Here is a 12,266-nt window from a genome sequence, read left to right as displayed (position 1 = left end):
TAATAGATTCTGATGAGAATGACTTGTGGGTCAAATTCTACAAACATATGATCTACAGCACGTCCAGATTTCAGCTCAGAAACAAAGCAGTAAAGTTTTCCTGCAGTCTGCTAATTACTGGTGTAAAGTTACAGAAAGCTAAAAACAAACCAAGCATTATCTCAAGGATAACAGCTTATTTATGTGCAGATTTGTTTTTCTATTCAAACGAGACCTGCTAATCGGTTTCATCACAGCTCTAAAGATAAACTTTATAATCCAGCTTTTTTTCCCCTCATCAGGCTTAACCCAGCTAACATGTGAGAGTCCTTCCTTGTTAGGGGAATGCCATCTGTATTAGGGTGGCAAGTGAACAACCCTGGGTGCAGGCAGCTCGAGAGGGTAGGAGAAGCGCACTTGTCGCCTGGGGGCACTAACAGGCTTCACCTGCTGCTCCTTGGCCATCAGACAGAACACACACACACACACACATATATATAGGTGAGACACATGGACAAACATGCTACTGCACAGAATGACAATTTAAACAGAGCACAGTGATCAAAGGACACAACACAACACGTGGACTACAGCTAAAGTGTTAATATGTGCATGTGAGGGGGAAAAAAAGGAGGAAGTTCCATTTACCCGTATGGCTGCAGCAGCTGCTTTGCCTTCTTCGCTCTCTTCATCGAGCTCGTCGTCGCTCCATTCCCATTCGCCGTCCTCTGTTTTATGCAGCCGACCGCTGGAGCCTGGCACTCGACGTACCTGATGCATTCACATGTAACACATCTGAGCTGATCTTCATAGCAGTAGAGAAGCGGGTTTAAAGCTTTGCTGCCTTACCCTTTTTGACCTCTCCGTTATTGTCGGCGCCCTCTGAAGCAACTTCTCGTGTAAATACTCGTGTGTCTGCCAGGAGAGAAAGAAACCATCATCAACATTTGTATTTATTCAAACATGTTTGACGAGGACAAACGGAAGCTTATCATTGGTCGGTCTGACTTCTGGTCAAATTTAGGACTGAATTCAAAATCTTTCACACCCGTCTTAAAAACATGCAACACTTGGATCCAATGACCTTGTATACACTCACTGGTCAATTCATTAGGTACTCCAGAGGTATCACTAAGACAACTGTGCATTCAAAGCTGGGAAGTATCCACCGTCTTTCTGACATGGTTACAGACTGCACATGAAAGGGCAGTTACTTTACTTTAAACATGACAGCTTGACCTAGATTTGAATCATATATGCACACTTTATTAAGTACACCTCTTAAACTGCTTCTTGTCTTATTGAATCTACGCTGCAAAGAACTGAGTAAGTTTTGGTGGCAAAAGGAGATTCAACCGCCTACTAGTGCGGTGTAACATGGCACACGAGTCCACTGAGGTCATCAAAATAAGGGCCTCTAATTTTACATTGATGAGTTCAAGACTTCTACTGGGCAACGTTTTGCTGCCAAGTTATCAAAGTCTCACTCTGAGAGTCAAGTCAGTCTTTTTAAATCTCATACTAAGCCTCAATCAATAAGATGCCTTACTGATGACTGAAGTTACAGCACGTTTGTTAAGTATCCTTGTTTGCAAGATAACAACAAATAACATTTAACAAGATGAACAGAAAAGAAATTCATAAATGGCTGTTTAAAAGTAGTTCCTGCATGCTCAACAGCACACCAGCTATAAAAGACTGACAAAGTCTGCCCTCTTCTGTCCACTCACGGTACTGTAGTAATTACAGCGAACAGGGATCACAGCTAGAAAACCAACCAGGTTGTATTTGGGCTGTGTGACTTGCTGAGCCAGCATTCTGGTTGTTCCAGCTGCTTGGGTACTGAGCAGCCATACACTGGCGTTAGACCGCTTATCCCTGCCTTTGTTAGAAACATAACAATAATAAGAGTAAGGCTGCAATGATCTCAGCTTGGGTCAGACACACTGACAAGTTGAAAAAGTACACAAAGTGCACAAACTGTTATTGGTTTATTTTCATCTTGTGACTCATCAATTACACCCCCTGCTTCTATCAACTGAAAACGTTGCGAGCAACAAACAATCCATCCAGTCATGAACAGCACAGTCTGAGCTGAGGCCATTCACACACAAACACTAGAGCGGACACAGACCTTTACTCATCAACCGCCTCGAGAGCTGCCTGAAGCAGAGATGCTGCTGACTCACTGTGCAAAAGATTCGGTCTAAGTTGTGGAGGCAGCTCAAACACCTACCTTTGCCTTCTGAAAGAATTTATGCTTCAACAACTCTGATGATGTTGGCCTGAAAAAGAACAGCGACACTGAATTAGTTCTGTTAACCTGACTGATTCGGCTTTGCGGCTGCCAATAATAAATTTGTAAATGTTGTACAACTAGGTTTTTTATCTAGTGAAACAATGTCGCTGGAACAACAAGTCTGCTCAGTATGACTCCAGTAACAGGTTGCTTTGTTTCACATGTAAATCCGCTCTACTCAGTGTAAACTGACAGACTGTAAATCAATTTTGTAATTACCGCAGATGAGCAAAAATTGCATTTGATTAAAAAAGAAATGTATACAAGTAAATTATAATAAAAGCACCTTTTCTCAGGGTCTTTCTGTAGACACAGTGAGATCATCTTCCTGAAGGATTTGCCGTATTTCTTTACCATCTCCTTATCTGTGATGCCGGTCTCCAGACTTGGAGGGTCATTCTGCAGTGTCAGCATTAAGACCTAAAAGACACGAGAAAGACTTTGACTCACGTCTATTCATCGTTACGGTAAAATAGTAATAATCTAGCTTGTTAGGCATATTAAACTGTACCTTCATCGGTGGGTATTTGTGATAAGGTGCAGCTCCTGAAGCGAGCTCAATGGCCGTGATCCCAAAACTCCAAATATCTGCTTTGAAATCATAACCCCTCACCTGTTCAAGAAAGACACAGTGATTTACAACTTTGTACCGCATCACCTCATTCAAGTCAAAAGATACATCAGACTCCTCACTAGCTCCAGCTAGTTCTGCACTGCAGTAGAAAAAAAAAAATAAATAAAATAAAATAAAATAAAATGCAAGATAAGACTGTTTAATAATAATAATAATAATCTGCTAGTTTAATTCCTCCTGCCTTACTGGTGATGGTGCAGCAGAATGGCAGATTTCTAAAACGGTCTAAAATTAGGTCAAAACAAAAATATCTGCTTTGCAATTGGCCGTTTGTGCCTCCAAGAAACTCGGCTACTTCCTTCCTAGACGAGGACTGACCTGCTCCATGACCTCTGGGGCCATCCAGCATGGCGTTCCCACGAAAGTCTTGCGCACTTTATTTCGAGTGATGTCACCTCCCGTGGCTAGAAAGGCACTGACGCCAAAGTCTGAATGAAAAGAAAGTGAGACAAACAGACAAATAGCCCAAAGCAGCGAGTCAATAATGTTATTGTCGAGAGAGCGTGTTTCCCTCCACAGACTGCAGCTCATGTGCATAAATACACCGAGAAACATTCAGATGTCGAACGGGGGAGCAATAAATAAGGCTGCCGCACATTAACTCCAATCACTAATGACAGCAGAGGAAAGGCGCTGTTGCCTTCTGGGTAAATACCTGCAATCTGCACTGAACCATCATCCCCGAGGAGAATGTTTCCAGCCTTAAGATCTCTGCGAAGACAAGACAAGAATTTGTATATGAAACGAACATTTCTCACACAGCTGTCACATCAAAAATGCAAAGACATTTAAAGTCTGAATAATTTGAGTATTGAGGAATTCTTTCAGTTCAAAAGCACTTACAATTTGTAGGAGGCATCATCAAGCAACTAGCTCTTATAATTTTAGCACCATTTCTTTTGTTGAGAGACTTCATTACAGACACAGTCTGTGGTTAATTTGTTCATCCCTGCTCAGCCTCCCCTGGTGGCGATAAGAGGATTCAGCAGGGACGGCTGCCTGACTGCCTGTCTGCCACACAGAACGAATACTGCCACCTCACCAGCCAGACACAGAGTTGTCATAGCAACAGAGATAATGACGAAGGGTCAAGCGAAAGGCGAGGATATAAAAAAAATAAATAAAAATAAATAAAGGATAGCAGCAGTGTCACTGAGGACCACAGCTAGTGCTCTGTGCTGTCCAGCCTCTCAGGAAATCAATGTACATTTTAACACTGTAACACTAAAAGCTCACAGAATGCCAAGTACAGATTACTACACCCGAAAGATTTGCTTTCCAGAAATCACCCCAAGACTGCACTTTAAATTGCATCGGCAAGCAGACAAACGATTCAAAGGAGACAGAATCGGAGTCACGGAGCAGTTTATGTTGCTACCAGATGGAGGCAGTGCAGTAAAAAGCCTGGAAATCGAATGCTGTAGGATCCAGCCTGCAAACTAAAATGCATCTGAATGAATGTAAAAATAGAATAGGCTTCAGAGCACAGTGTTTGAGATGAGAATGACACAGCTTCCAAGAAACAAAGGCTCTCTTCACCACTTAATTAGGAATATAATTCAATCCAGAAAGACTGTAAAAGAACAAGCCAAATACCAAATATGTGGAGGGGAAAATGCTGCAGAGAGAAATGTGGTGTTTGCACAGATTCTTATGATTCTTGATGAAAGATAGTCAGACAAGACGAGTGCTGAAGCACGTTTACACCTTTAGATTTTCCGATTTGTCCAGAGGTTCCAGTTTATCAAAAACTACTCAAGGAACTAGAGAAGGCAGTTTGGCTTCAGGCCTTTTCTCCTGCAGCTACAAGCTCGGTGCACAGTTTTACCCAAGAAAGCATGCATAAGGGAGCCAAGAGTTTGTAGGCCACGCTTTAGATTTTTGGTTCAAATGCTGATGAATACTTGAGTGTAGAGGCCACTTTCAGTGAGAGTGCTTCACTGAAAACACCACACAGCCAAAAGATGTTGTAGTGACAGGGAGTGGGTAAATGCTGAGTACCAGAGGGAAGGAAGGCAGCGAACGTGACAATATTAGGACATTAGGAATGTTAAAGATGGGGATCCCTACTTCAGGGCTAAATGACTTTATGGATTAAACAGCTCTCGAGAAGCAGGCTGGGATACTAAGCATGCTGGTTGCACCAATGTCTTCTCTAAGCTACAGCTGAGGCAGAAAGAGCTGATTGTGCTCAATACTTTAATGTGAATTTATATCTAGGGGAGCCCAATTATGTAACAGTCACTGTAGGGACACAGATGCAGAGGAACAGAAAGGGTGGATGAGAAGTGAACATGACAGCGTTTGCTACTGGCTTTGAGACAGACTGTTAGAAATGTCTTCTGTCATACAAGTGTCTGAGCTCGTGGTTCTCCAGCTTGTCCCGCTGTCACTTCGCCGCCCTGACATAACAGCTCGGTGACATCAGGTCACAGTATCTCATAGTTCCCCGCACTTGTTACTTTTTCTTAGACGACCATTTTTACTTCAGAAATTAGGATAGGAATATTTTACGTCTGATAGTTAGATGTTGCTATTTAAAACAGGACTGGAAAGGTGGTGCTGAGTGGACCAACTAAGCTAAAAGGAAGGTTTGGAGGTATCCTCAGATTACCTCTCCTCATTTGCACAGTCACCGTCTTTCTCTGAAGGTCCAGTCGTGTCTTTTCATGCTTGTGATTCAGCATTTATTCTAGCCCTCTTAGTAGGTTCTTTTTAGTATTAAAGTCTAAGCCTAAGAGTGTACAGCCAGTAGTTTGGGCACAATAGTCTTCTGAGCAAAATACAAACACTGGTAAGCTAACATGTTCACAGCTACAAGTCAAATATGTTGGTGCTAGCAATGCTGACTGTTGCATTGGCATGCTACATTTGCTAATCTGAGTTAAAAAACAGACTACAGCTAAAGCAGACAGGACTGACCTAAGAAGCAAAACAGAGGTGTTTAGTTCAAAAACTATTTGAATTAGATTACATTTTTACTTGTACTTCCTTATATTAAAATAAGGTGGGTTTTTAAGCAGTTTTTTTTTTTTTTTTAAATGGTTCTTTCCACGTGACATTAAATTATATGTAGCCATTAACGTCGCCTAACTGTTTTGACATTTCACTGGACATTAAAATTTCAACCTGCTGGAGGCAACAAGGGAAAAAAGTTATCAGGATTCAAAATTGGAGGATTGGAAAATTTTAAAGAAGTACTTGAGGGCCGCAAGAAGTTGCAATCTGAGTCATTATGTCCCAGTGAATCAAACTCGTCTGCATTGTGTCTCTTTACAACAGGGGACTCGACTCAATAAAACCAGGTGGCAACCAGTTATTACATAAAAACAAGGGCAACCATGCCTTGCCATGCAATGTCATTTTGCAGAATTTTTGAATTTGTCTTAAATCTGTGAGGTTCTGGTTGAATGTAAGGAGTTAATGTGGATTTCTCTGCATGCAGACAACAACAAATTTGCAATTTATCATAGTTAATCACAAACAGATTGCATGTAATTTCCCAATTTCAACACATTCAACTGCAAATTAAGAGCAGATTGAGTCAGTGTTAGTGCCAGTTTATCGCAGTATTGATGCACCAAAGTCACTTTGAAGACAACAACTGACCGTTACTGATCGCAGACCTGGTCCCTGTCTTCAAAGCAACAATTTCAAAAGGCAAGGAGACTGCACGTTTATTACACATGATTGCAATAATTTAGCTCTCCAACCACTAACCACCGTTTTTCCTTGTGTGACTGTAATATTATACAGCTGCTTAGGTATTTCAAACAGGGGAAAAAATGAAACAAAAAAAACACTGTTGATGTATTGATACCAATGGACAAATACTCTTTGTTTCTCAAAACAGCTTCTTTTCAAGGTACATCAGTCCTAACTTTAATGCTTCTTTTATAAAGAAACCGTAATGTTAGCAATGATTCTCTCATGTCCTCAGAGTGACTTCAGCATCTACATTTCCATATATGACATCATCATCACCACTGCAGTCGTGACATGCTCCTGTTCAGCGTGTTGAAATTGACCGAAAACAAATAATCCCTCGAAAATAATTTTGTATGAGGATTTTCACTTATAACACGCTCTGCTGTGAAAGAAAAACGCGTGAAGCTCTCCATCATTCACAAAGTGTGATGAAGACGATCTAATTGAACCTCCTGCATTCATTCAGGAACTGTGTAGGCTGTGGTTCACTGCAGTAGATTGTGATGCTCTGAGAAAAGGGGCTGCAGAGTGTGGCCAGTCATTAAGATTCACAGGAAAGGAAAAGGAGGAGGAGGAGGAGAGAGGAGCTGGTGACACAATGCACCATGCAAGTTCAAAGAAATACTGGAGCAGATATGGGGTGGGGGGAGTAAATTTAAAGAGAAAAAAAATGAACTCTTAGAGTTATCGAGACATATGTTCAGTAGAGTGTTTCGCCCCCTTATATGCAGTGTAACCAAATTCTAAAATGTTTCCAGAATTTAAAAGGTGTTATCTGAGCAAAAGATACTAAATGGTGAACAAGATACATGTGGTGTTTTCACATTTATGACCTGCTGAAATTATAGCCGGGCAATAGTCAGGTGGGAACAGCCATGGTATGAAACTGTCAAGAAGATTTATCATTCTCATCTGGCAGACTGTGCACCTTGCATCTCCACCAGGTCACCTCCTATGACATTACATCCCGGTGCCAGGCACACAGTGGCCCTAACAGGGCAGTAAAAAGAAGGTTTATTAGGTGCCTTGTGGGTCTTCTGCAGATTTTTCCATCCTCCCCTCTTTCCAGAATACCATCATCCCAACAAAATGATTTTTCTTCTGCATCCACTTTAATTGCCGTTTCCATATCCCTGAATTTCACATTGTATTTGAAATCAAACCAGAGACCACCATGACTTGATCATACCCAAACCACGCAGTGAGTCATTCGCTCGGCAAAGCCCTCTCATGTACCTCATTAGTGAAGTTTAAGAGATGCGTAACACCAAGAGCTCACCACAACAGTAAGATCGCTGCTGCCCAGGAGGCTTTAGCTACTGAACTCCAACAAATCAACTTGGAAAAAAGTCAAGCACAAGTTTTATTCTTCTCTTATGTGTTTGGTGACTGAATGCTGTTAAAATTAGAGGACAAGTGTCACCTTTGAATCAGGGACTTTTCAGACTGCTGTGAATGAGAAGGTGAAGCAATTCACCGTCTTGTGATAAATGTCTCCGCTTCAGCCCACAGCTCAGGTCGTAAGACTCTAATTGCTTTCCTGCAGTCCTGGCCTGCATGGAACGTATCATGTGACACTTTCTGTTTTCCCCTCCTGTCTCATAAAGCCTCAGCCCCTTGACTCTTTCCTCACCCCTGCCCCGAGGCTCCGACTCATATGATCCAGCTTACACGGGGTGAAAACAGGGCCGTATGTGGATATTTACATCAGCAAGCGCTCGTCAACTCGTCACCCTTTACTCTCTTCACGTCAAGAACTTTCAACGCTGGAGTTACGTTACATTTTCATTCTCACAAATCACAGTCCAGGGCTGGAGTGACGTGGAGGATTAACGATCTAGTCGCGATTCTATATTGTCTCCTTCCAACAGACACCAGTAAAAAAGGCAAAAACATTTTCCCCTCTCTGGCACTGACTGATAACCCTGTCAGATTATGCTGAAAGTTGACACTTGCATCCTGCAGCAGAGGCACCGCTGCGGTGGAGTTTTCTTTTAATTAACACATTAATTTAAACAGTGTTTATTGTAAGTCCTTTTACCTCCATCTGTAGTTTCTATATGACAGAGTATTTTTCTAATTAGCAGCTTAATGAGCTGATGATATCATTGTCTATTAGTTCAGCTACACAGCTGTTGACAATACATTCCTCATCCGAGCTCATGGTCGAACAAGCCTCTCTCCGTTTCTCATTGGCATTCTACTCTGATTACTGCTGAGCACTTATCCATGGCAAAAAGCTATGCATTATTTACGCACGTAGCCTGACCAAGGCTAAGCGAATGCCGGTGGGAGAACAGAGGAGTGTGAATAAGTGAGCAATGAATATTACATACGTAGGAAATATTATGGTGGCTTAGAGTTCATTATAACAGCCTGAGTGCAGGGACTTAGCTAGGTCTTGAACTGGCTTAAAGGGGAGCTTTTGGTATTTCCTGTGGCATGCAAATCTGTCATTGACACATTTAACTTGCATATTCATAGAGAAACTCTTTATCATCATTAGCCTGTGAAAGCTGTGAGTCTGCTTTCAGATGCTTTTCAGCACCTATTAAAAACACAGTGATTACGCCTTCACAGTTTTTAAACTAAGATGATACATCTAAATTGAACAGACTGATTTTCATTCACAATCATTCTTAAGTGGTAAGCCACAAAGCAATCATTGCTGCTTCCCCCCCCATTTGTTGCATCCCACTGGTGAAGTATTGCCACGTCACAATATACATAACAATGACCCTGACCTTCAGAAGTGAATGTGTCCATTACTAGTGCGCAGTCAAATGCCTCATCTGATGACTAATCTGATACAAACCACTAACATATCATTTTCTTAAAACAAAATCAAGCAAGTTCAAAATGATTCTTTATCTTAAAGCACTGGACCTTATTGTAGCATATCTGTTTATCCTGTGGGAAAGAAACCATTTCAACTCATATGCCATACTTAGAAAACTTTCTCCTGATTGGCTGCCCCTCAAAACAGAAGGTTCAACCAGCAGGTGGCTGCAACCTTTAACAAACTATTTAATCAATGTAGATATAAATATATTTTTTATATTTATATCTGTATTTATATCAGTTGGTGGCTATTAATTTAACTATTTGAGTATGAGCCACTGGAATCTGTAGCATGTGTCATTTTCATGGCAGTGTCCGATTTACAAAGGCTGGAGCTGGGCAAGCTGTGATGTCACCAGCTTTTTCTGGTTCTTTATTCATGCCCCTTGTGGATAAACCTCTGGTCTTTGATGGAAGATCGATGGGAAGACTAGCATGCTCTGAGATCAGTTACCATCTGCGTGTTTATGGAAACAGAACTAGCATTTGCAAGTTTAAGTTTTCTCTTCCTAGCTACCTCAGACAGTGCAGTGTACAAAGACTCTGAACAGCCCATTAGCTTGGAAATCCATGATGATGGAGAAGGGGCATAAACTTGTGCCACTTGTGGTTTAAAAAACAAAAACAAAGCACGAGGATAGCAGGCTCTAGCAATATTGTTATATTATGAGAAATGACTTCATTGAGTTCAATTACCAGATTTGCACAACCTTAATTTTTTTTTATTAATATTTTTAACCCCCTTAATCATCTCACACAAAATTCAGCTATGGCTGTTTAAAATTTTATTAATATACTTTAAGTCAAAGTTTAGGCCTGTTTTTTTATTACGTTTGTTTTTCTGTTTCTTTAAGAAACTTAAACCAGAACAGCTCTACTACACATGTGTGATTGATATAGTCCATTATAAAAACCTTTAATGAGCCCAGTAAGAGCAGCCATTACCATGGCTTTTAAGGAAAGACGTCTGAGCTTGATTTATGTATTCATTAATATTAAGGACTAATAATTAAATCTGCATGTCAAAAACATAAAGTTTTGGTGGCCTACCATAAATTTATACAGGAATCTCTTCTATGCAGACAGCATGATGTGATTTAATGTTGCAGTTACACACATATTCACACATATGCTTCAATACAAATACAAACTGCCCAGCATAAAAACATAATGTCCTAGGGTAGCAAAGCAGGCATATTATTAGCATGACACTATTAGCGACAGAGGAGAGAATATCAGGGGCTGCGTTTCTGCTCAATAAACCCTCAAGCACAACAGGCCTGGTTACCTGTGGATCTGTCCGTTCTTGTGTAGGTACTCCAGGCCCTCAAGAACATCTCTCAACACTGTGGCTATGCTGGCCTCATCCAGGACGCCGGTCTTGTGCTCCCCTCGTGAGATGATATGCTTGATCACATCCAGCACTGAGCCTGGAAAGCAAAAACATTGCAACTCTTCATTTTACTTTACTGCTAACAATCAGTTTTCAACAATGTTCAGACTGGTCAGAAAAATCGTTTCTCGTTGTAAATGATGATCCAGAGTCACCGCAGGCCAGCGTGTACCATTTGTTAAGTCTACTCCAAACCAAATCCTTTTTATGAAAACACATACTTCCTCATGGATTGGCAGACATTCAGTCAAGATAACTCAAAGTATAATCTTACATTGTTTGGACAAATTAGATTTTGGGGTACACAAGGATCTTTCTCCCGGCTCCAGTAAAACTGATTTAATTAAAGGAAAAAACAAATCATTCAGCTTTGTTAAAATAGAGCACTTTAACCATAAACAGCTCCATGACCTTTTAATTTGGCAATGGCAAAACAAACAATAGATGGGGAAATGGAGGGAGACTGGAACAAGCCAGAACATTAATAACCAAAGGGTAAGCCCAACCTTTAGAAGAATCCCTACTGTGCTAGGATTTTTAAGATCAAATAAGAAAACAGCAGCTACGCTTGAATTTCTGATGAAAGTGTAAAGTATCACATTATAACTTTAACTATTTATTGCCATAGCACAGTCATACTTTGTACAACAGTACAACTAAATACGGCCCCACATTGGTGCTGGAAAAAAGGCCAGCAAATCACAATAAGTAAACACCATATGTACAGCATGTGCAGAAAATATGCAGAGAATATTTTCAGAGATGCAAGTAATTACAGAACATTTCAAGATCAATTTCAGCACAGCTCAGTGATTTGAGTCTTGATTATTGATCTTATATGAAAGGGGACAAAACTAAGCACAACCTGACGTGAATGCGTTGGAAATGGATCAAAATCCACACGGGGGGGGGGGGATATGTCATCATTTGAGGGTACGAGTCAAACAGTTGTTTTTGTCTTCAGTGAATGGAGAACCAGAGTAGCTGTGTTAACTGACCTGCCCTGATTAGAGCAAAAAAGACAGGTCACTGTGTCTCCAACTGCTTTGCTCCTGTTACATAAAAGAGTGCTATAACTGACTGCTGTCAGTATACAAGCTCCTTTGTGCAGCTTTCCACAAAATAAAAAAAGAAAAAACACACAACAAAAACCAAATACCTCTCTGAAAAGAGGTCGAGTTATTTGCATTCTGTGTGACAGAAAATTGGGCGACACTGGTGAGTGGTAACAAAGCAGAGAAGCGAAAAGAAAGCCACTTGCCTGACAACCTTTATTGTGCTGCAGCGAGACACAAACGTCACACAGCCACACTGTGCATCTGTCCCTGCAACTCTAAAACAGAAGCTGGAAAAAGGTCCCTTTAAGGTCTGGCGACGGCTCATGACAATTCCAGGTTAAATTGATTGTGTTT

The 12,266-nt window shown here is 40.9% G+C and overlaps 1 protein-coding gene across 1 annotated transcript in view; it reads right to left on the bottom strand.

Annotated features, from left to right (window-relative positions):
- oxsr1b (oxidative stress responsive kinase 1b) overlaps window positions 1-12,266 on the bottom strand; it is a 43,846-nt gene that overhangs the window by 11,000 nt on the left and 20,580 nt on the right. Inside the window, exons 4-11 of the mRNA XM_004546755.4 lie at window positions 10,750-10,891; window positions 3,568-3,623; window positions 3,231-3,340; window positions 2,790-2,891; window positions 2,565-2,698; window positions 2,216-2,264; window positions 829-894; window positions 628-750 (exon numbers count right to left, since the gene is read on the bottom strand). Of these exons, the coding sequence (XP_004546812.1) occupies window positions 628-750; window positions 829-894; window positions 2,216-2,264; window positions 2,565-2,698; window positions 2,790-2,891; window positions 3,231-3,340; window positions 3,568-3,623; window positions 10,750-10,891 (782 nt within the window). The remainder of the gene's footprint in view (window positions 1-627; window positions 751-828; window positions 895-2,215; window positions 2,265-2,564; window positions 2,699-2,789; window positions 2,892-3,230; window positions 3,341-3,567; window positions 3,624-10,749; window positions 10,892-12,266) is intronic.

This window comes from Maylandia zebra, linkage group LG9 (genome assembly GCF_041146795.1).
Source record: "Maylandia zebra isolate NMK-2024a linkage group LG9, Mzebra_GT3a, whole genome shotgun sequence".
Classification (NCBI taxonomy): Eukaryota; Metazoa; Chordata; class Actinopteri; order Cichliformes; family Cichlidae; genus Maylandia; species Maylandia zebra.
Note: the sequence above shows the minus strand (reverse complement) of the source record. Positions and strands in the feature narration are given on the sequence as shown.